Source organism: Megascapheus bottae, chromosome 13 (genome assembly GCF_031878675.1).
Source record: "Megascapheus bottae isolate mThoBot1 chromosome 13, mThoBot2.hap1, whole genome shotgun sequence".
NCBI lineage: Eukaryota > Metazoa > Chordata > Mammalia > Rodentia > Geomyidae > Megascapheus > Megascapheus bottae.
In genome coordinates, this window is record NC_143521.1 from 46,908,149 (window position 1) to 46,933,645 (window position 25,497).

At 44.8% G+C, this 25,497-nt stretch overlaps 1 protein-coding gene across 4 annotated transcripts in view; it reads left to right on the plus strand.

Moving 5' to 3' along the window:
• The first annotated feature begins 4,601 nt into the window (after nucleotides 1–4,601).
• Nucleotides 4,602–25,497, plus strand: part of Ccdc149 (coiled-coil domain containing 149) — a 68,718-nt gene continuing 47,822 nt past the window's right edge. For all 4 annotated transcript variants that reach the window (XM_090343758.1, XM_090343759.1, XM_090343760.1 and 1 more), the window contains exon 1: nucleotides 4,602–4,714. In XM_090343758.1, the coding sequence (XP_090199884.1) occupies nucleotides 4,646–4,714 (69 nt within the window). In that variant the 5' untranslated portion in view covers nucleotides 4,602–4,645. The remainder of the gene's footprint in view (nucleotides 4,715–25,497) is intronic.

The window sequence follows — 25,497 nt, forward strand, 5'->3', positions numbered from 1 at the left end:
ATGCCGTGGAATGAGGAGAGGAGGTAAAAAAAAAAATCAACATCTGGGGTTCTGAAGGACAGTTTAATGGACGATTAATATTTCACCAGCTCTAGTTGTGTATGCAGGGTGCCACCTTTCTACCCTCTCCATCTTCTTTTTCCTCCCTGAGCCCCATTATTCTTCCATAGTACAAAAGGAATAATAACTGCTGCATCACTAGCTATTTTATACGCATAGTAGGTTGTTGATAATGTTAATTCTCTTCTTTTATTTCCTTTCCTTTCTATTAAAAGAGCCTGCCCATATCTGCTGGGTAAAAACTGCCCTTCTCCTCCCCTCAGAGAAAAATTAGACAGGAGGACAATGTAGGTGACCCTATTTTGGACACTTAATCAGCCCTTTTCCTTTTTTATTCCCCCGTAACTTTTCCAGAGCGACAGGGTCAGACCCTTTCCTGGCCTGCAGGAGAGGCTAGTGACCCCTAAGTCAGACATTTCTATTTTCAGTTCCCCAAATCTAGATAGCAGTCACCTCCAGTCACACAGGGCCCCCATGCTGGCAGCTCAGGACCCGCATTCTCTCAACATTGCTATTTCCATAAATTTACATCAAATTTCTGCTGAATCATATCCCCGCCCCCTGCAGAAGAAATGAAATACATTATCAATAAGTACACCAAATTTGAATAATCAGAGTGACTTTTGCCTGACTTTTTTTTTTTTTTCCATTTAACTCCTTCGATGGTGGAGCTGGTCCAATCTCTTCCCACTATCCTTCCATCTTTGAGGTGGTTTTGGCTCTTTTTGAGGTGCTCTCTCTCTCTCTCTCTCTCTCTTGACTTCACCTCCTTCCTGGCTGCCTCAATCTACTTCTTAGTTCTGCTCCTCATTGCTGTCAATCATGCCCCAGCCCACGCCCCCTCAAGTGACAATGGCTGGTCCCCAGCTTGCCAGGTGGTCATCAGCCCCACTCAGTCATTCGTAGCATCTCTGTCGTGGTTCAGCAGGTCAGCAGGATGTGGAACTTCCTTCCGTCCCCTGTGGCTTGCCTGATTGGCAGCCAGCGGGAGTGTTGAGCCCAGCACGCTGATGATTGTGTGCTGCTGGGCTGGGAAGGCTAGAGTTGGCATAGTAGATGAAGTGGAGGTGGATCAGGAGCTCAGTGTTGGGAGACAGAGGATGCTCAACATCAGGACCAGGGTTAGAATCTCTCTCCGCCTCTCCAGGAACAATCTGCAGTGGGTCTGTGGGAAAATGATGGGTGTGGTCCCTTACAGAAGGTCCCTAGGTGGAGGAAGATGGAGAGGCTTATCTTTCACAGAATTGAGCCCAGTGGCCAGAGGTCCTCAGGTCTCACTCAGACCTTGTAGGGAGGCACAGCTGGGGTACACATCTGGCCTTACAGTCCGCTGTGCCTGGCTAAAATCAAGAGTAAGTGAACTTACTTAGCAACTAGGTCTTGGAGGAGCCTTAGCTAGACCTGTCAAAATGGCCTTAGCCAAGCAAGAGCAAGAATTGAGGACACACACACACACACACACACACACACACACACACACACACTCCATTAGAAACCACAAACCATTAAGAATCATTTTCTTCCTAGATTGGGTTTCTTACTTCTGGCTGGACAAAATCGACTAAGAAAAGAAGGGCCCCATAAATGTAGTTTAGAAGAAGCCAAGCTAAAGTCTTCCCTGGAGGTTTGTCTTGTTTTCCTGACATTGTTGCTTGGGTAGCCACATTACAAATAGAAAATACTGCCTGGAGAAGTCAACCCCAAAGCTCTGAGGCTCTCCTCTGTGTCCAGAGAACCTAGAATGAGAGTTTTTTTTTTCTTTTCTAACTATCCATCTAGATCCTCTTTTACTTTTCCAATCTCTCCAGAGATTTTGCTCTGGATTGTGTTCTCCAGTATGGCTGAGCTCAGTTTCTAAGACTAAGCTATTTCGGAGTTTCCACATCTAACTTACTCTCAGACTTTTAAAATTGAGACCCATCGTTCAACAGCACCTAAGCATTTTTATCTACTGCTTTAGTGACATAAATAAATCAATGAAAGTAGCCCTGGGGCTATGCATGCATATGGAAAAATCAAGTCCCAAGAGGTGATTTTTTTTTTTTTTTTTGCACAAAGCTAAGGGGAGATAAAAACGCAGACTAAAGCCAACTTTCCATACTTGGGGAGACAAGAAGTCTGTTTTTGAGTGCGTCCTGTGGGTGTTCGGCAGTACATACTTTTGTGAGAGCTCAAGATAGTTGATGAACTGTTTTCATATTTTTTTTAAAACAAAACAGTTAATCAAAGTATCATTAGTTTTGTTTACTTTTTTCCATCTAGGGTAGCTGCTAGTGAGGTGTCCAGGGTCCTTCTGGTATAGATGGCTAAAAGCTAAAGCTGGATTTTATTTACCTGAATAACTGACTTTCTTCAGGGATGAAAAGCAAGTAGAGGAATTGGAGTCACAGACAGATTGATTTAAAAGTTCACGGTGTGTCGTTGAGCACTGAAAGACTCAGCGAAACCAGGTAACCAGAAGGGCTTTCTTACCTGAAGGCCAGCAGAGAGCAAGGCAGATGGGCCAAGTGCTGCTCACTTTGCCCTACGGTCTATTTCACCGACAGGTTGGAAAGTAAGCAGATGGCTTGCCAGAGGGCAATCTATTGGCAGACAATACTTCACTTTTCTGGAAAGAGACAGGCTGTTAGGAGCAAGGGCTTGTCACTAAGTTAACCCTCACTGACCTCCTTTCCACCCTCTCCATTGAAAAGAGACTGAATTAGGTGAGAAGACCAGAAGATTTAGCTACCCGATAGACTTTTCTTTTCCTGTTTGTTCTCCTGCGTATTAGCTTACAAGCCTTCCAGGACCGGGACTGTAGGCTACCGAATTCATGACCTTCCCCAGAACAAGGACAGTTTTTGTATGCAGTAGGCATGAAACTAATGTGCTGGCTGCTAGATGGCCTCCTCCTCAGAGCCCCTGCCCTGCTAGTCTTCTGTAGAAGCTTCCTTGGCCGAGGAAGCTATTAGATTCTGATGTTAGGCACAGTTGTGGAGAGGCAGGCCAACCAGGATGTTCAACCGAATAACCATCATGATTAGTGGCCCTGTTGATACAGCACAAAACCATCCCCCAAACTCAGCGGCCTAAGGAACCACTTTCTCAGTACACGATCTCATGGCTAAGCAAACAGGGCAAGGCTCAGCTCACAGCTGGGCTCACCGTGCACCTTCCTGCTCAGCTGGGTCGTGGCCTCCCTCATGCATCTAGGTGGTTGGCTGGTTGGCAGTTGGCTGGAAGCTACCTTATGCAGAAAGCTACTCAGAGCTTGTTTCCATGGTGGTGCTGTGAACAGCTTTCTAGGAGCAATAAGACACATTCTTATGTCTTCACTCCTAACAAAAGCGTTAGAAACTTTTTTCTTTTGTAATCAAGAAGTATAATGTACAAACACGGCTCTGGTCCAAGCAAGTCACCTGAGCCCAGAGTCAACAGCAGTGCGTGGAAGTGCTGCTATCTTGCAAATGACCTATCACAGCAACACAAAGGCCATGAACAGAGTTAAGTATTTCCAACTCTCTCTTTTTTTTCTTTCTTTTTGCCAGTCCTGGGGCTTGAACTCAGGGCCTGAACACTGTCCCGGGGTTTTCCTCAAGGCTCTATCGCTTAAGCTACAGCACCACTTCTGGCTTTTTTTTTTTTTCTGTGTATGTGGTTCAGAGGAATAGAACCCAGGGCTTTGTGCATCCTAGGCAAGCATTCTACCACTAGGCCAAACGACAACTCCTGGGGCTCCAAAGTCCTAATTGAAGCTCATGTTGTTTCCTGGGATAATTTATATCTATTTCTCGAGAGTGATGTCAGCAGTTGTTATAAAGGTGGCCGTGATGCTTGCTCTTTATAACATGGGCTTAGGAGTTCTCTGCCTTCCAGTTCCTCTGCAGAGGTGGTGTTTGGGGAAGTCTGGAAGGTTCCCTCTTGGTGGTGACCCAGGTACAGGGCCTCACAGGTGCACCTCCTCAACTCATACCACTCAGCTGAGATTCGCGTCTCCCTAATCTCTCTCCATCTTTCCTGCTAGGAGAAAGATTCAGTTGGATGCCAACTTAACATCTTTTTGGACTAATTGCAAGCACAGGAGAGGGTTTATTTGGTTTTTTATTTTTCCCCTATTCAGAATTCAATAATGCTTTGATTTTGCATTGGCTTTTCGCAGGTGACACACATAAGTAGATGCAAACGTTGAGTGTGAGGGGTAGAGTCAGGCGGTTCATTCATTCCTGGGTGGGAATGAATGATGGTCCAGTGCCTGCCCTGCTCTAAAGCCCCTTTGCTGGTGGGGCTCTAGCTGGGGAGTGGGGTGGGCGGGCAGTGCGATGCCTGTGGGGGAGGCGGGGCAGGCCTGTGCACGGGTCCGGGGGTGGTAATGATTGACGGGGAGTGTCTGCGGGCCGGAGGTCCCGGGGACGCGGCGGCTGGGCCCGGCGGCCCGCGGCTCCTCCTCCTCTTCCTCCACGGAGGCTGACGTGGAGGCCTGGGCGCGGGCGGCGGCGGCGGAGCGGCGGCGCTGGGCCTCCCCGGGCCGCGCGGGGGGGCGGGAGACGGAGGCGGAGGCGGGGGGCGGATTTGGAGAGGAAGGCGTCCGAGGATCCGGCCCCGCATGGAGGAAGAGGAGGAGGCCATGGACGGCGAGCGCAGCGAGAGCGATTGGCAGGGGCTGGTGAGCGAGGTGAGGCCGGGGCGCGGGGCGCGGGGGCGCAGCGCGCGGAGCCGGGGACGCCCCCAGCCCGGTGCGTCGTCCCTCCCGCACTGGCGGGGCCTGGGGACGGGGGCGCCCCCTTCCCCGTGCCAGCTGGAGCCAGCCTTTGGGGAGGGGCCTGTCCCGGAGGCCGGAGAGGCCGGGCCGGCCCGAGGACCCGCAGGGGTGGGGAGTCAAGCCCCCAGACCCCCGACCTGCCGCGGGCCCCCCGCAGTTTTGGAGGCCAGCGATTGGACGCCTGGGGCTGAATCGGAAAGATGTGGCCTGAGGGTGGGGGATCCGGGCCTGGTGAACACCTGCAGGGGAGGTAAGGGAGGAGTGGTGTCCTCGCAGCCCCTCATTCAACACTCTACACACGCACTGGACACACAAACACACTGGCCGTGTGTGCCTTGTGCACCTGCTGCGTGTAAGCTGCTGCACCTCTGTGTGCAAGAAGTGAGGAAGCCATTGGGGTTGTGCAAACACACACAAGCTTTTGTTTCGAGATGCCACTCCTAAGCCCTTCCCCTCCACCCCAGTCTTCCTTGACGCTCTACGCTCAGGAGAAGCTGTTGACTTCTCCAGAGAGGACCCCTACCCCCCAGGGGAACCCCATCCGCCTGCCTGCCCCTACCATTTCAGCTGGCAGCTCCCTGTGGCACTAGCTATTTCATGTCCATTGTGTGCGGAGCAATGGACCCGTGAGGAGGAAGCCTGTTGGAGCTTCTATGCCCTAGTTAATACTTTGTTTACTTTTGGTTTGGTGTAGGAAGTTGATAGCCTTTCTAGCAATGGCCTAGGACCTGTTTAACAAGCCCAGCTCCCTCTCCTCCAGCTGTCCTGCTTACTGTCAAGGGGCAGATCCTCTGAGGAGGACCTTATCTCTGGACCCATCAAGAATTATACTGAGTAGGTCAGGAGGGTGGATCTGTTCACTCTGAATGAACAAGAGTATTGACCATTTCAACAAGTAGGTGTGGAATGCTCATTTGAAATCAGACACATTTTGTTAGGTTCTTGGAATTGTGTGCTCAACAAGACAGACAGCCACTCTCAGCCCCCAGAACTCACGAGGCTCAATGATAGGAAGAAAGTCACACAATAAACACTAAGAACTTGTGAAGGATGCTATGTAGCTGGGTGCTAAATTATATGGGATGTTCTTTCAGGGTGCCTCTGAATAGGGGCCACCTCTACCTTGACTGGTCACAGTCTTTGCTGGCCTGTGGCTTTGCTGTTTTGTTTTAGCTGTCCTTTCTCATTGCCTGCACTCTGAGCTGGCAGCAGTGGATGATCCATAAACACTTCTTGAATCATCTATGAATCATGAAATGGGCTTTTCAAGAGTTGCCCTTCCCATGCCAATTGAATTTCTCTAATGTAGAGGAAGGAGCTTTCTACAAACATTCACTGAAGACCTGGAATTTGGCTAACACACAATCAGACATGAGAGGATGGGACAAGGAATTCAACTTGCTTTCTGCCTGCTGGTGATTCCTTCAATACGTCTTTATGTTAAATGTTTTACCATAAGGCAGCTAGGTACTTCCCTTAGCTGTCTCGAATCTCATTCTGACATTGACATAGCCAATAAAGATAAATCTCATTGACATAGTCTCATCCAGACAAGGGAACTGTGGCCCGGACAGGCTGAGAAACTTTCTCAGAGCTCTGCAGCTGGTAAGTGAAAGAAGCAGGACTTGATCCCTAATCTCTCTGGTTCTGAGGTTCATCTGTCAGCATCTTCCACTAGACAACAGTTCCTCAAGGCAAGAGGCCATCTTTAAGTCTACAGCAACTGGATCAACTTTCTTAGAGAATGGCCTTTAGGTGATCGGTGTCAGTCATTGGGGGGGGGGGGTGTCGATTTTTAGTTCTCTTTCTAAATCTACTGTAGTGAATTAAATGTGTCCCCAAACTCTCCATGGATATGTCGAGTCCTGACCATTGGTTGGAAATCCAGTCATTGCAGAAATCATTAAGAGACATTACAGTGAAATCATCTCAGATTTAAGATGGGTCCTCATGAATGGCTGGTGACTTTCAAGAGAAAGGAAGGAGATATGAGACAGAGGCAGAAGGCTATGGGAAGACAGAGACATAGACCGGCTGATGTGGTGCAGCTGTGAGCCAAGGAATGCCAGTCTCAGAACATGAGAGGCTGAACAGGCTGAAACAGTCTCACTTGGAGCCTCCAGAAGAAATCCACCTTGCGGAGGCCTTCATTTTGGACTTCTGACTTCCATAACTTGGGAGAATCCATCTGTATTGTTTGAAGCTTCTAGTTTGTGGCAGTTTATATATCTGCTGGAAAGGGTGGTTGGTGTGGTCCCAGAGCTGCCTTCTGATTACAGCCATCGAGGGAAATCATCTGACCATCTCTTTAGGTATCAAGCTCCGTAGTCCCATTATAAGTACAAGGTCTGGTACTAGCCAAATGGGATTCAAGAAAGAGTATAGTCAGTGGCTGGTGGTGTTAGGGATTTGGGGATCCAGTAGAGGGCATTGGGGAAAGGCTTTTCACACATCTGATTAGGGATGTCTGGTTTCCATTTTTGCAGTTTCCAATTTCCACCTCTAGCTTGGGTTTTCCTTCCATCAGTGTTGGTGCTGAAGCCTTGAGCTTTCCATTTGCTTCCTCCGCTGGCTTCTAGGATGCAGTTTTCATTGGAAATGAGCCTGCCATGGTCAGTTTTATTTTCACACTTTTAGTTCATGCTAAAATGACAGGCTTCTCATAGGCCCTAAAGTAAACCGACCCATGCTGGTGAATGAGGCACAGCGGATGCTCTTTTTGGATGTTCAATCTGGAGCAGGACAGAGGTTGTGATTGCCACCACATGATCTTAGGCCCAAGATGGATCTGAGCTCTGCCCAGGCTCTCTAGAGAGCCAGGGAGGAGAAGATCCCCTCATGAAACAAAGGGCTACTTTCCAGAAGAGAGGGAATAAGTAGCCAGGCAATCATTGCACTGAGAAACTAATGTATTTTCTCATCTTTAAGCAGAACAATTGAAGCACCCACTTCACAAGTGCTCTCTGAAAGGCGCAGACAAAGCACGGCTGTTCATGCTGAGCCCGTGGCCAGAAGGGTGGATGCTAGGTCAGAAACTCAAACCTGAGGACACAGCTCTGGTGAATGTGGACTGACAGCTTCTATCTTTTGGTCTAAAACCTCCATTCTGATGGAATTCAAAGTCCCCATTGTAGGAGCGGTGGAATTAACCTGGATTAGAGTCGTACCTTTCCCTTTTCTCATGTGAACTTGAACTTAAATTTTGGTACTTATGGACTGTGTCATGGGCAGGGGTCAAGGGGAAGCTGCATATTTCATTCAGGGTGTTTCCATCAAGCTTTCCTTATTTCAGACCATTTTGTGGCTCATCACTCTCAGGTTCTGTTGTGTCCTCCCTCTTTCCCTCTCCATTCCCAGCCTCCTGACATTTGGTGAATGGAGAACAGACTGATAAGTTATTCTTCCTTGCTTTTCCCTAAGGTGGTGGAAAACTTATCCATATTTTAGATTTTAATTACTTCAGGACTAGTGTGCTGCTTGGTCATTCTGGGTCTTTAGGAAACTTTGGGAAACTATTGTATGCATGTCTGCATAGATTTATCACCCAATACTCCCGGGCACCAAGCCATGGAGGATGGTTTCTTCCTAAGACAAGGTGATTTTTGTTTGTTTGTTCTGCTTGACACAGGGTTGAATTGAGGGCTTCACCCTTGCTAGGCCACCAGTGCTCTATTGCTTGGGTCACACTTCCAGTCCTTCAGCCTTCAGTTGGCTTTTTGGAGAGGGTCTTGCACTTTTGCCTGGGTCAGCCTCAGATCCTTTATCTTCTTTCTCCTGACTAGCCACAGTTGTGGACATCTACAGCAGGCCTGGTAGATTGAGTATATTTGTGAGAGTGAAGTCTAAGATAACTCCTCCTGAGTGGTCATGGTTTAATAAGATAAATGTGGATGTGCCTGTCACATGAGGCTGTGATTGGTGGTCGGAGTGGAAGGGTGTCCTGCTCCACGAGTCATTTCAGAACTCAAGGTTCTGCTCATGCTTCTCTCTGAGGTCTCTGGTATGGCCCTCATCAGTTGGGTTAGCCTAGGTTGCTGTCACTTCTGTGTCCTGGCCATAGGAAAGGGAAAAGAGAGAGTCCAGAGTGAGAGGATTTCCTTTCACAGGACTGGAGATATACACGCATCACTTCTGCTTACATCTCCTTCATCTGAACATAGTCACATGGTTGCCACCAGCTGTGAGGGAGATGAGAAAATGTAATCTTTACCTGTGCATGATTAACTTATGGTTGGGAGGGCTCATCTAAGAAATAAGAAGGCATACAGGGATATCAAGGGAAGATAGACTGCATATTACCAAAATTAAAAATTACTTACCTGTAAAAGAATCTTAAAAAATGAGAGGATGGCAGTTTGGCCTAGTGGTAGAGTGCTTACCTAGCATTCGTGAAGACCTGGGTTTGACTCCTCAGTACCACATACATAGAAAAAAAGCTGAAAGTGGTGCTGTGGCTCAAGTGGTAGAGCTCTAGCCTTGAGAAAGTCCAAGGACAGGGCTCAGGCCCTGAGCTCAAGCCCAGGACTGGCAAAAAAAAAAAAAAAGGAAGGGCAGAGCCACTGTCTGGGAAAGAATATATGCAGAATGCTTCTTTTCTATCTAGAATAGGTAAAGAATTCTTCTAACTTAACAATACAGAGTAATCTAATTATTAAAATGGGCCAGGTGTAAATAAACCCTGCATTGCAGAAGAGATTTGGATGACACCTAAGTTCCTTAGCAGATGCTCAGCGCCATCAGTCAGGGAAATGTGAGGTAGACCACGGAACCACACAGCATGCCTGTAAGAAAATCAGCAAATGAACAATTACCAGAAAGGTCTTCTCCATTGCTGGAGGGAATAGAAAATGGTAGTCATTTTTGAAAACTGATATTTTCTTCAGTTAGGATGAACTACCAGTAATCTTATCTTCTCTGCCACCATCAGTTTTCTCAATTTCTGTTTTGGCAGAAGTCACACCTTTACGTGTGACTTCTTCCTGGTTGTATCTTTCCACCAGATCCCAAAGATCTCACACTCTTATGAGTAGGGACTCAATGTTGTTAATTAAGGGTCTTAGCCCTTAGTGCTGGGTCTTGGGTAGCAGGTACTCAGTTAAGTGCAGAGAATATGAACATATGGGAATTCGAGAGTGAAGAGCTAAATGTATACAACACCAGAAGGCATGGAGGAAAGGCATAATGTGGCTATGGGAAACATTTTAATGGAAGACCTCATAGGACTTATAGCCAACCAGCTTGGGAAGACAGAATAGAATGAATTCAAGATGGCTCTAGGTGGGTTTCTAGAGACTGGTGAGAATGGGATGGTAGAAGGTAGGGGTCACATACTCTTGAGAAGAGGGTCTGTTTTGTTTAGAGCTCTGTGTTGTTCCCAGTTGCTGGGAGCACTTTGACTCCTGTGAGGCAAGCTTAGTTCTCGCTGAGAGCGTTTCTGATGAGCAGCCATCCTCATTGTGGCAGGCTAATTTCAGAGTAAGTTTATTAAAATTAGCGTGTGGGGGAAAGTGAGCGCACTGCTATTTTTAACTAATAGGATTCATGTTCTCTCCTGTGTAGGGAAATTCGCATATGTGCTTCTAAATTTGACAATTTCTACTCTTATTAGGTTGAAAAAAAAATGAACTTAGTGAGTCTTCACATTGAATAAACTACATTGGCTGAAAGATTAGAAGAGGACTTTGGCTATTCCTTGAATGAAAATGACCATAGTGAATGACATTCCTTATTCACTGTCTGGTTTTGCACCAAGAAAAGGGACCCGGAGCTCTGAATGTCTCACCGTGAGACCTTTGCTTAGGGGAGAGTCTCTGCCTCTTCCTGGCACCTTGGGGGAAATGGTACCAGAGGTAGGGGATTCTGGTGTTCAGGAAACACAGACTGTTTTGGTTTGGATATGAAGTAGTCCCCCAAAGGACTCATGCATTGAATGCTTGTCTCTGGCTGCTGAAAACAATCATAGAGAGTTGATTGGATCATGAGAACTCGAATCTAACTTTCTTGCTCACTGCTAGTATTCTACCACTTGAGCCATGCATTTTTCTGGTAGGTCTTTTTTTGGCCTGGAATGGCGTTGATCCTCCAGGTCTCAGCCTTCTGAGTAGCCACAATTACATACAGGCCAGTAGCACCCAGCTATATACTGTCTTTTTGCCCCTCTCTCAAATTGGCTGCTTCAGCCAAACTGATTATATATGCATTTTGGTTCCTTCTTTATTCTCACATGCTGACCTCATCAGGTGAATTGTCCACCTTCTCCCTTACGGCAGCATTTTTTTTTAGACATTTCTAGTAGACTGAGAACACATATACCTCAAAATAATCCATGACCACCTGCTCTTCTCTCTGTTCTTGATGTCGCTTACCTAAAGCACTGATCAGTTAGTTGGCACTGGCCCGCCGCCTGGGAGAGGAAAGTGCTGTCTCTGAGCTGGAAAAGAGTTCCTATAAAGCTAGTGAGCGCCTCTATCACAGGATGAGGTTGTGGATACCAGGAAAGGAAGCAGCAATTCTGGAGTCATGAGGTTTCCTGCTATGGCTTCAGAGGAGCAGAACCGGAGACAGGGACTCAACACGACAATCTCTTTCTCCAGGATACATATAGAATTTAGTATAACACAACTTTTTCTTCCTCTGTTCTTTTCTTCCACATTGGAATGATTACATCTGATGTATTTGTTCTTGTGGGTGGGAAAATGTTTGGTTAAAAAGCATCTTTCTGAATGATCAGCTGAAATCCTATATTCGATAATCCATTTGGGGTTACTATTGTAGTGATCCCATGTGAATTGAATGTCTTTACTGAGAGGAACACTCAAGCCTTGACATTACCTGCATCAGCTGTTACCGGGGATGCTCTTGTGTAATGTCACATCTTGTGGATGTCTGTGCAGAAGAGTAGACTCAACAACCCACCTTACTGTTGTATAAACACAGTCCTGGTTACTGGTGATGACAGAGGCCATGATAGTGGTGGGCAGATGGAAATCACAGAAAACCATATTCAGCATTGTGTTGTGGTTCATTTGGTGATTTGTAGCCAAGGAGGGTTTTGCTGTTTGCCTAGAAAGTCGTGATTGACTCAAGTCACCCATCATAGCTTCTGGTTACCACACTGGCTACAAGAGATGGGACTGGACGGAGGCCCTGCCTTCTGATTGCAATTGAGTTTGTCCTCTGAAAACGTCAGTGGTTTGAATGACCTCCTTGAGTCCCAGAATGAGTCTCTATCTGGCTTCTTGTTATTCGTTGCTTCTGAACTGACATTTCTTCTTGAGGAAAATCTGTCACCAATTACTAATATCTGGAGAGAGTGAAAGAAAGTAAGGACGATGAAGATGAAGCCGGGAGCAAATTAGTCGTGCTTAGGGAAATATGAAGAGCGTATACAGAGAGTGAAAAGTCAGCTTCCAGCCTTAGGCTTCAGCTAGGGACACCTTCATCCTGTAGGCAGAAACTCCAGGCTCAAGTGGCCCTTTAGCAATGTCTCTGAGGTTCCTATCCAGAGAGTATGATAGTAATGTTCATGATTGGTTAAAAGCTTGGCAGCTGGGGCTAAGAGCTGCACTTGTGTGCATAATTAAGGCAGTGATGGATTTGCGTGGCTGATTTCAAGATCTCAAGTCTGAGAATGCCTGTCGTGTGGTACAGATGGGGATGGGATACCTCCTTGCTGTGCACTTGACACAAGTATCAGAGGTGGGAGTTACTGTTCCCACACATGCTCGGCTTTGCTGGAGTCTCTAGCTCTGGTGCTCTAGTCTTCTCTGAGACTTCTTATCCCAGCAGGAGATGGATGGTATTTTTCAGAAAGGCCAGATCTGCTGATACACTTGTGTATGGAACTGATTTATTTCCTTCAGAGAACACAGACAGGGTTCTCTGTGATGACACAATTGGTGCTGTTAGAGTGAGAGTAGCTCTTTCAGGGGCACAGTGTTACAGGAATCCATAGGACTCACCTGTGCGGGAGATGGGATCTTTGTGGCAGGTCTGAGTTCAAATCTTACCATTGCCTCTTAGAAATGGCCACATTTTTGTTATTGTTTTCATTTCATTTTTAAAAAACGATCTCAGAGTATTATTATCTTCCTCTGTAAAGATGAGTAGTAGTGTCCCCCTTTGGGGTTGGTGACAGGAATTAATGATGGATGGATAGGAGGTGCTTGAATTATCTGTGGTCATCGAGGAACCTCCCATGGTTATTAACGTGGTCCTGTATGGGTGAAGAAAGCCAAGGAAAGGACTGGAGGGGCTCTCATGGTCCCTAGGTGGGCGGTGACTGTGAAATCCATCCACATGGCTCACTTGACATCTGGGGTTCCGGAGCCAGCTCTGCACGTAGATCCTCTAGAGCAGGAGCGTGTTCCAGGTCCTCTATCTGTGTCATTGACAGATCTGCAAGGGGGTGCTGAGGCTCATGGATAGTAGGTGTTGAAGGGGTCCTCCCTTTTTTGAGATAGATTTCACTACATAGCCCAGGCTGGTCTTGAGCTTATAATCTTCCTGCCTCAAGGGCCCTTAGTGCTGGGTTTACAAGGTATGCATCTGCACCCTTAGAGTCTATTCATCCGCTCTATTCTGTATCTAGGAAAGACAAATCCCAGCAGTTTTAATAGTCGAGTTTAACCTGAACAAAATGTATTGAACATGTACTGCTTTTTGACTTACGTTGAGCCCATAAGACATCCTCTGTGCAGCTCAGTGGAGCTGTTATCTCAGTCCACAAGGAGGTGGACCAGTTCCCACACATGGCTGCTAGATGTTACAGTATAGAAATGGAATATGTGAGGGTCAGTGTACCCAGTGTACCCCAGGCCCCAACAGCATGGATGGGAATAAAGGACATCTGTTGTATGGATAAGCTGTGTGTGTATATGTTCAAGTGTGTCAGTGCTGGAACTTGAACTCAGGACTTAGGTGCTCTCTTTTACACACAAGGCAGATACTCAGCCCCTTAACCTACATCCCCACTTCTGGCTTTTTGCTGGTTAATCAGAGATAGAAGTCTCTTAGATTTTTCTGCTTCCCTGGCTTAGAACTGGAATTCTCAGATCTCAGCCCCTGAGTAGCTAGGATTATGAGCCAGGAGCACCTGACTGCATGAGTAGCTTGAATGCAGTGTTGTGAACACGTAACGGGTAGAACAAACCAGAGTTTTTTGCCCCACCATGAGTATTTTGGCTCAAGGAAATGTCAGATCAGCCATATACTTGGAACAGAACAATTTCTCTAGGCAAGTAATGATTATATATATATATATATATATATATATATATATATATATGCTGCCTTCAGCAAGGAGAAGGGTTTCCTGATCCATTTCTGGCTGACAGAAGGAGAACTAATCTTCCTTCCTTGCATCCCTCTCATTCTTGTGGGCCCGAGAGGACCAGGTACACACCTGTTAGAGTAGGTGGAGGCAAAGGAGGAAGTTGAAATAAGGGAGAAGAATTGAGACAGATTCTCAGGCAAGACTTTGTTATTCACAACTTCAGTTAACCAAGACAGGCAGTGAATCTCACATTTCCCCCAGCTATTGCAGTTCACATTATAAACTCTTCCAATTACCTGAAATCTCACTTAAGTTAAATTTCAGTACATCCCCTGGGGCATTCAAATAATCAAAGTTTGCCTGTTGGAAGTAATACCGGAGAGGGGGAAATAGGATGGCGAGTCTGAAATCGGGGTCGATCATAAAAAAATTTTTTTAAGTCATCTTAGAGAATGGCATTAGAATCATTAAGCAGCCTGCTTGAAAATGCTGGAATGTCATCGGGAAGTTACAGAGTTGAACAGAGATTGCCCAAAGGGCTCTGCTGCATGTTAGAAGATGGGTGTAGAAGAGGACAGAAAAGTCTGGAATCCATGAGAGGACGGAATTATGTGGTAGTTGGGATTGCTTCAGGAGGATGTCAGCTCAATACACAGCAGTGTGGAGCTGGCTCATGTGGCATTTCCTGTAGTATGTGCCCAGACTCACATCTGCAGAGATTAAGTATGCCTGGATTTCCCAGGGACAGTACTGAACATTTGCAGATGACAGTAGGGAATGGGGCCATGTAGCCATGGGATGACAAATACACAGCCACAATACAAATGCCATTACTCGCTGTCCACATGCACCTAGCTTGTGAAACTGGGCTCTTCCTCTGCTGAGTGTACTGCTAAAATGGAGCATAGCTATTTAGGCATAATCATAACTGATGGGTGTCACTAAAAATATGAATATGTCTGTATACCTAAATCAGTCAGTCAGTCAGCCATCCATCCATCCACGCACCCATCCATCCATCCATCCATCCCATCCATCCATCCATCCATCCATCCATCCATCCAGTTACTGGGAACTAAAATGAATTTATGTCTATATACATGGAGTACTTATATAAGGTCTTAGATTTTATTTTTTTTTGCCATGAGTTGTCTCAGACTGTGATCCCCCTTTTCAGCCTTGGGTAGAACATGGAAGAATTGTCTTCCCATGCTTTTATTAGGTATTAGTAAATGTTACTTGTACACAGGGGGTTTACTATGATGCTTCCATATATGCATACATTGTATTCTGGTCATCTCATCTACCACTCCCCTTCACTTCTCTTTCCCTTTTAGGAGCAATTTCAGCAAGTTCATTGCTCTGTTTTCATACATGTGTATGAAATACTTCTGCTTCACTGCCTATTCACCCTTCACCACCACTCCTCCTCCTCCTCTTCTTCCTCCTCTTCCTCCTCCTCCTCCTCCTCCTCCTCCTCCTCCTCCTCCTCCTCCTCCTCCTCCTCCTCCTCCTCCTCCTCCGCTTCTTGGGGAGAGGGAGGGAGGGAGAGGAAGAGAGAGATCAATTATTTTGGCTGACAGTTTTGAAGGTCTCAGTCCATGTGTGGTTGGTCCCATAGCTTTCGGGCTTGTGCTGAGGCACACATCATGGGACTAGCGTGTGTGTGTGTGTGTGTGTGTGTGTGTTGGAGCAAAACCATTCACTTCATGTTCAGAACTGGAAAGGAAAAAACGAAGGAGCTTTCCCTTTAAAGGACATATTCCCCCCCCCCTCAAAGACCTAATAGCTCCCAGTAGGCCTCACCTCTTAAAGGATCCATGGCCTTTCTACAGTACCACTGCAGGGAGGGAGGATCCTTCAGCACATTACTGGACATTTAAGAGTCCTCTACAGTACCAGGGAAGGAAGCACCTCTAAGAAACAGGTGAGTCTGTAGTTGAGAAGATTCTACATTATTCTTGAACATGACTTTTAGCCACGTGTGTTCATCATGATGTGAGAAACCTTTCTGGGTTAAGAGGGAAGTCATTTTAGTGGCTAACTTGATGCCATCAGTCAAGATTGCACCGGAGCACTACTCATTGTTTGGCCAAAGGGGTCACTTGTCAGAGAGATACTCCCCTGACATCCCGCCACCTTCTTCTCTCACCTGCAGCTACCTGGCCATAAAGCCATTCAGATAGTAATATAGTATGTCAGATAGTCATTTAATTATTATGGTCTTCCCTGTAGCAATTATGATTTGCTTTATCGCAGATAACAGCAAAAAGGTAGGTAAAAGCCACTCAGTGGCAAAAACTGTGGGTTTGGGTTCTGCAGACGAGATGCGCAAGGCTGCCTTCACGGTGTGCTGCACAGGGGCATGAATTAACATGAGTTATGAGTTCTACTTCAAACATGTAATGGAAATGCAATTCCAGAGAAATCTATTTTTGAGTGGATAATAAAAATATTTCATGATATCTAGTATACATGCCAGAAACTGGGCATATTTTACGGAGCTGATTCCATTCCCATTTCTTTGAATGCTCGGCATACTCGGTGCATGGCTGGTTTGTCCCTTCTCCACGTGGGAGGGATGCCCCACCTGCTAAAGGGAAGGTCTCCACAGGAGTGTTCCTGCAACTCTCCTTGTGTGACTCGTGGGTTTCTATGTGTGATCAGAGGTTCCAAGTTAATCAAAATGAAAGGGATTATTATTGTTGAATTGCCACCATTTCTTTTTCAACCTTTATTCATGAAGCCTTAGAAAGGTAGAGAAATAAACTCAGTAGAATAGATTGTTCCTGCGTTGCTGAGGCAAACATTAACACGTTCTCACTTCCCAGCATTCCATTCTCTTTCTCAGAGCACCTGTAAGAGCATAGGCTCTAGGCCAATACAAGGAAGTTGGGCTAGGAGGAGTTCAGACAACCCCATTCAGCAGCCCTTTCATCTGACTTTTCCTTCACTGGGACCTGGTGGTTCCAAGTCCCGCCCCAGTGTCTAAACTCCCCTTGGTGCCCCATGTTAACTTTCTCTCTTCCCTCCTTGACCACCAGTACTGATGTCCTCTGGTATAGGCCTGAGCTTAAATCATTGGTTACTATTGCTTACCACCAAAGACTCCTTGCTGCAAACCAGAGGCGTGGTTCAAGTGGTAGAGCACCTGTCTAGCATGCGTGAGGCCCTGAGTTCAAACCTCTATACTTGAAAAGTAAATAAAAGTCCCCATTTTGGTGCACCGATAACAATGAACTCTGCTACTTGCTACCCCTGTTAATGAAGGAGAGTTCACCTCCCTAGACTGCAGTGTCTATATCTCTAAAGCAAGGCAGTTCTTATGTTCTATTTGGAAGAAAGCATCACATTTAAATGTGATGTTTCCAGGAGAGCATTCAGCACAGTTCAGAATGTAGGAAGGCTCACTGCATAGTGGCTGTCTGGTTATTATTATCATCAAATCCTTATCTTCTTATTGCTCTCAACAATATTTGACACACACACAGTTGATATCCAAAGAACCAGTTTCTTTGTCTTTTCATTTTCTTCAAAACAAATTGGATCCTTCCTTTCCTGCGGTCAGAGGGAAGAGCAGAACTAGATGAGTAGAATTATACTTTGTCAATTAAAAGCAAAAGTATAAGGAGAATAAACATGGACCCTTTGGCTCTGGCCAAGAGACTAGAAAGTGGGGGTATTGTCCTGAGTTTTCCCTGCTTCGCTCAGCCTTTGGAGTCTGGCAATGCCACCACGTGACTTGCTGGTAGGATTCTGATACCAGCTGCTATCTAAATCCAGGCATGCATCTGGTTGCCCGGGTAGCAGTCTGCCTAACAATACAGCACCAAGAAGACATGTGACAACAGACCACATTAAGACACAGCAAAGCCCTGTGCTCTTTGCAGGCATGGCAGAGCCAGTCATACTGCAGGGTGTCCTGTGTTGTGTCTCATGCTGGCCCCCCAAACACACCACTTTCTCCGCTCCTGTGGCCTGCTGGGCGGAAAATTTTTTGTGTGCTGTCTATCTGTTATTATTTCCTGCTGGGGTGTCAGGGTGGGGTTTCTTCACAAGGGGATTCTGTATGATACTCCAGAGACATAAGGTGGGGCTCTTCACCCCTGGGAGAATGAAAACTGAGCTCTAAGCACCTGTGCCTCCCCATTTCATGTGTCCATTCTTCTCTCTAGCTTTTCCTCCCACCCTGGTTGCAGCCCCTGAATGTTCTGTCAGACAGCGTGTGCTGGGCTACAGCTGCTTCTTTCTTTGTTTTGTTTTTTCCATTCTTGCTGCATCAGTCCTCAGTTGTATGTCCACTCTCCCCGCCCTGTGCGTTCACTTCCCAGGTCTTATGCCCTCTCACATTTTGAGCGCTTCTTTGCCAAGCTGATCCTGCCTTTTACCAGCAGTTATTATTGCCTGCTCATTGTTATTACAAAATCACTAGTCACTCTTCCAAGGACATGGAAATGCTTTTACATGCTGGTTGTGAATCTGTAGGCATTTGGTAGCAGAAACTCTGAAACTTGGAGTGAGATGAATCCTTAGTTTCTGACCTAGTTTTGAGTCCTGCTAGCCAGCCTTGGGAAATTGTGACGCCCTTCTGAGTGCCAGTCTCTCCATGTATAGCACAAGAAGCCCTGGCTAGTGGTTTATAATGCCTCCCCTGGCACAGGGTTAGGGTGTCTGTAAACCAGGGGCAGCATCACATATACCACAGGGCCTGCTGAAGCTGTAATGAGAAACCTTGAGTGTGGTTGTCTCATGCAGTGTGTGTCTGTGTCTGTTGTACATAATGTATGTAGATACGCCTTTACATTCATTCTATGTGTATTTTGTGTGTGTATATGTATATACATAAATACAGCAAGAGAGTATTTGAGTCAATTCATACACAATATTATAGTTACACAGTATCATACCTTATATATGTGTATATGCTTGGAATACACACCTATGTAAATATGGTATCTCTATGGTATATATATATATAACATATATGTGACATATCTATTACTATACATGAATGCGTGTGTATCCATTCATCCATCCATCCATCCATCTGTCCATCCATCTCCTATCAGCTGTCTATCTGAGTACCCATGAGCCATGAATCGGCACTGGAGAATCTGTAATGAATAAAACCATCTCTACTGCCATAGAAAAGTAGAAGGTCAGAGTCAAGAGCCATATATAAAAGATAGTAAAAAACCATTTTAGAATTTGGCTTCTGACCTACAGAGTGGGAGAAGATCTTCACCAACCAAACAACGGACAAAGGCCTCATATCTAAAATATATCAACAGCTCAAAAAATTGAATCACTCCAAAACTAACCTCCAAAGTAACAACCATCCCATTAAAAAATGGGCCAAAGACTTAAAGAGAGTCTTCTCTGAAGAAGAAACAAAAATGGCCTATAGACACATGAAGAAATGCTCAACATCTCTGGTCATAAAAGAAATGCAAATCAAAACAACTCTAAGATTCCACCTCACTCCAGTTAGAATGGCCAGGATCAGGAAAACTAATAACAACAATGCTGGAGGGGATGTGGCCAGGAGGGATCACTACTACACTGTTGGTGGGAGTGCAAACTCGTTCAACCACTATGGAAAGCAGTGTGGCAGTGCCTCAAAAGGCTAAACATAGAACTCCCCTATGACCCAGCAATTCCACTACTTGGCATTTACCCAACCATCCAGAAACAAGGACATACTAAACCCACCAGCACAACAATGTTCATTGCAGCACTATTCACCATAGCAAAGATATGGAACCAACCTAGATGTCCCTCAGTTGATAAGTGGATCAACAAGTTGTGGTATTTGTACACAATGGAATTCTATGCTGCTGTCAGAAAAAACGACATCAACCCATTTGTTAGGAAATGGAAAGACTTAGAAAAAATCATATTAAGTGAAGTAAGCCAGACTCAAAGGAACTTAGGCTCAATGGTTTCCCTCATTCGTCATAATCAGTAGAAACCTTGGGCTCTACTAGCAGAGATCTGCAATAGAGCAAAATCTTGATACATAAGGCCATATAGTATGAAGCTAATTGAAAGGACCTCCAGGATATTGAAACAAAAGCCATATAATGAATGATTGTTGTCCTTAATGTACTATGTTGTCTCTCATCTCCTTTGCTGTCCCTTGGTTATCTCATATTGGTATAGTATCTCACTTTGTTATCTGATATATTGAATTTATTTGTATTTGGTTATTTGAAATTTGATAGGGAAGGGGGGAAAACCAAGACGGGTGGGGGGTGTGGGGGGGAGGGTAATGGGTACCAAGACATGTGAAAGGGTATCAATGTATGTGAATTAATGCACCTTCTATCTGGCAAATATCATGTAACCCTTTTACTAATTACAATAAAAAAATAAAATAATAATGAAAAAAAAAAGAATTTGGCTTCTGATGCCCCTTTACCCTTGATAATCAATCAATCATGTGAATACTATCCTCAGAGAGTCCTTGTATCTCCTCATCCTTTTTTTTTAATTAAAGAATTTATTAACATTGATTTTTACATCATATTTCAAATGACATATTTAACAAACAAGTGTTCAAGAAGGGAATCTCTAGATACAATCACTGGTACTTAGATTTTAGAACATAATTAAAATTAGGCTGAGGGTTTGTATGTCATAGATGCATATTAATCTATGTAATAAAACATTATGTCTATAGAGTCATAGATTTTTATGTCTATGTAGTTGTGTTTATATTTCCAGTACCATGTCCATAGCACTGGGTATGCAAATATTGAGTCCTCGCTCTTGTACTGTTTGGATCTAATAGCCACATATTAAGGATACCATACGCCTTTTGTTCCTTTGGTGTTGACTTGTCTCACTCAACATGATTCGCTCTAGATTCATCCACTTCCCTGCAAATGCCATTATTTTATCTTGTTTGTTGGCTATGTAGAATTCCATTGTGTGTGTGTATATATATATATATATATATGCCACATTTTTTTGTATCCATTCATCTACAGTAGGGCATCTGGATTGTTTCCATCATCTGGCTATTGTAAATAGTGCACAGATGACCATAGCTGAGCAGGTGTCCTTATCATATCCTGGGTTATGATGTTCAGGATAGATGTCCAGGAGTGGTATGGCGGGATCACGGGAAGGTCTATTTTCAGTTCTTTAAGAAACCTCCACACTGCTTTCCAGAATGGCTGAACTTGCTTGCAATCCCACCAGCAGTGCAGTAGGGTTCCTTTTTCTCCACAACCCTGCCAGCATCTGTCATTGTCTGAGTTCAAAATCTTGGCCATTCTTATTGGGTATTTCCTTATCCTTTTATAATACCAAGAAAACCATTGAGATCTGGCACAGATCTTCAGTATTTCCTAACTGGACTGCTGGAGCATCTTGACTGGTAGAATTTGGATGCCCCCTTCTGCCATTCACTCCCACATCTCACATATCGCTAGCATAGTTATTGCGTTAACACATCATTTTCATAATGTCACTTCCCTGTTTACCACCACCCAGTAGATGTCTGGTACTCAAAGCAAGAAGTCCAAAGTTGTTCTGGGGGATGTGAGGCCCCTCAGCTTCTCCTTGGTTTGAGTTCCATGTGCATGTATACATCCCTCTTCTCCACTCTTTCAAGTACACTGTATTCTGGCATTTTTCTCCCGTTTTTCACTTGGCATGAAATTCCCCTTCTTCAAAATCTACCTCTACTCTGTAGATTGACTCAACATGCAGCAGAAAGAGATGAAGTCATGCCAAAAAGGAGGGCAAACAGGAGAGGTGGCAGGCGGTAAAATCCAGGCTACTTAAATATAAAACATTGCTTTTTGTAGTTTATCAATTCTTGGAATGCTGTTAAAGCCATTAAAGGTGAATGTTCAACCCCTTAGTGCATAGTTCATCAATACCAGCTTGCTTACTTAGAGTCGAAGGCCAGCTATAGTTTAGGGGTTGGAGAGGAGACATTCTTATTCAAATTTGTCCAAGCCAAAGTTCAGTGTACAAGAAATAGACAATTGTGAACACTTAGCCAAACAAAAATATAGTTAGCTTTCATGAAAACTAATGTTACATCCATGTGTCGTGAGTTTGTTATTATTTTCAAGTAGATTAGTATTTTGTAATGTCTCGGATTTAAAATTTACATAATGAATGTCAAGAGCTATAACTCAAACAAACAAGAAAGATAGTAAAAGCCAGCTAAAGGGATTGATAATGAGAGGGGGACAAGGTCTCTGAGAAGGAAATAACACACCCAGGTTTGAAAGAAGTCAGGAAACAAGCCAAGCAAGGAGAACAAGAGGAATGACTCTGCAAAGCCCCCTCCCCCCCAGGTGGGACTTCAGTACATCCCTTTAGCTTCACATTTACCTCTGGGAGTGTCTTGTTAAAATATGGTTTTACCCAAGACAAGAGACATGTTGAACTGCTAATGATTCATTGGGTGTGAATGTGGAATAATAAACAGTGCTTAGAATGTGTGACAGAAACTTCTAGCTTGAGCTGATATTATGAGTTAAAAAAGATAGCTAACCTCGGGAAATCTCAGCTATTTCACTGGTAAAATGGGTAAGACAGTGGTCCCCTACTTGTCATTGTGTTGACCAAGAAATAATGTCCATGACAGTGGGTTTTTTGCTATAAATAAATGCTATAAAGTGTTTAGCTTCTAAGACAGCTCGCACAGTGTTTTAACCTGTCATACTGCATTTCTCTTTTTCCAGGGGCCTCAGCGTGGGCGGGGCCAGCTTATAGCTGCCGTTTACATTCCTTCCGTTTTCAGATAGACTCATGCTTTTCCCCTGGGATCAGCCTCAAACTAAGATCCTTCTCCTCTTGAGTAGCTGGGATTACAGTTACACTGTTCTGGCCCACAAGGGTGACTTTCATAACTGTTACGGTTTGTGTCCAAAAATCTTTGGTTCCAGAAATGCTTCAGATGTAGTTTTGGAGATTCTGAACGGAAACGATAGACATACCAAATATTCCTTATCCTTATCCGACCGCAAAATTGAGGGGCTGCAGCCTGTGATAAAACACTGCTTCTTCTGTAACACCTGAGATGAAGATCATCAATCATAAGCATCTCCTCATCAGCTGCTAGCCAGATAGGACAATATATTAGAATGATCTCTGCTCTCCGGCCTGGCCATGAGGCCTTTCACTTAGGCTTCGGGGCCTGGTTTCCATCAGGTAAAGCAGACCTAGAATCCAGCAGATTGGTTCGCATCTTTCATAGCTTCTGAGTCCTAAGCCCTGCAGGAATTCTGCCTTGGGAGAAAAGCTGTTAGCTTTTAGCATTCTTGCTGTACCCCCAACAGATTGTCATTCAAGGGCAGATCCCAATTCCCCACTCTTACAAAGTGTCCCCACACAATTGGCATTTTCTTCCCTCACATTCAAAGACATCGTGCATTGTTTGGGGGTTTGGATCTGACGAGTTGGAGGGACAAAGATGACTTTGTCCCTTTCTGCCATGGATATTCACAGCAGTGACAGTACAGGCTGCCCATCATGGAAAAGAACTAAAGGACAGTTTAGCTCCATTAAATTGTATGTAAATGGTGTATATACCTGTGTGTGTGTGTGTGTGTGTGTGTGTGTGTGTGTGTGTGTGCCTGTGAAATCGCTGTACTTCCCTGGGGCCACTACTGTCGAAGATTTTGAGACTCTCCTCTCTCATATTTGCTCCTTGGGGAATTTTACTTGAGAAATCACTGTGGTACCAGAACTAGTTTGCCCCCACGAAGACAATGTCTGAATCTCCAAATCTAGGGTGCTTAAAGACAGGTTTCCAACCTCATTATTTCTAGGAATAAAATTTATCCAAGGTGAAGTATCCTTTCTCAGAACTGAAGTCTGTCTTAGAATGGCTTTTCTTCCTCCTTTGTTTTTTTAAAGCTAAGCAATTACCCCCCCTTTTTTTAAGAAAAAAAAAAAGTGCAAAAGCACAAAACTCTCTTTTCTCCCTTTCATTTATTTGAAATTGAACTTAACAAAGTCAGTCCCGAGCAAGCATTATATATGAGTAATGCTTTTTGTCCATAGAGGAACATTGACTGCCATGGTCTGGGAATGCTGACTCTGTCTGCTTTGTGTGAGCGTCCATAATGACAAAACACCCATGTCACAGGGGATAATGAAACTATAAATTGTTTTCACGAATGCTCTCAATTTGGGGTTTTACGGGACAAATTCAAAAGGTATTTAGTGCCACATTTCCCGTAGGTGAATAACAGCAGATGGTGTCATTTATCCGGTAGAAGTGGAGGCCTAGCTGTACTCAGGCCAGCTGGTGTGTAGGGTGATTGATTGCCAGGGGAGATGGTTGCTGGTACAGGGCAGTGGGGCAGAGGACAGGTAAGAGCTCCCCGGCCCAGGGGCTGAGCTTTTAGGGAATCACTCAAAGTATGGCTAACCCACTTAGCTATGAAGATTGCTGTCTAGGTAGTGGTTGCTGGCATTGAGTCATGGAAGTTGGGCATAACAGGCTGAGCTAGTGAGCAAATTCTTGAATGAAAAAAGCCTTGACAACTGGGCAGTGGTGGCTCACACCTGTAATCCTCACTGTCCTAGGAGCTGTGAGGATCATAGTTCGAAGTCAGACTGGGCAGGAATCTTACCTCCAATTAACCACCAAAAAATCCAAAAAGCCAGAAGTAGAGCTGTGGCTGAAGAGGTAGAGTGCTAGCTTTGAGCAACAGAAGCCCAAGGACAGAGTCCAGGCCCTAAGTTTAAGCCCTGTGATCAACACACACACACACACACACACACTGAGAGGGATAGTGGGTAGATACAGTCATAATATGCAATGTACATATGTGAAAGTTGGACTTGGGAATGTAAATGTATGGGTGGAATTGGGAGAGATGGAGGGGAATGATGGTACTGGTAAATGGACACATGGAATTAAAACCCCTTTGCACAACTACTTAAAGATTAAAAAACAGACAGTGCTAGGTTTTCTGGGCAGGAGTAATTGAGTATAGTGGTTTCTAGTTCAATTATTTTGACTTACATTTTGGGGGTATTTTCAGAATTATAAGGGCCATATGGATTTATCTCAGAAAACTTTTTAAAAAACAGAAAAACTTAAAAATTTTGAGCAAAACATCGTTATTACCATGAGCTCATTATTAGTGGTATGTTTGCAAAAATTTTAAATTAAATATCTTTATGCAGTATATTTCAGTAAAGTTTTTATAACCTTTGTGTGTGCATGCACACGTGTGTGTGTGTGTGTGTGTGTGTGTGTGCACGTGCACATCAGTACTGGGACTTGGATTTCAGGGTCTCATACTCTTGGTTGGCTCTTTCACTCCATGCTGATATGCTACCATTTGAGCCATACCTCCACTTACTGGCTTTTTGGTGGGTAAATGGAGATCAGAGTCACATGGACTTTGTTGTCTGGACTAGTTTCAAAGTTTAATCCTCA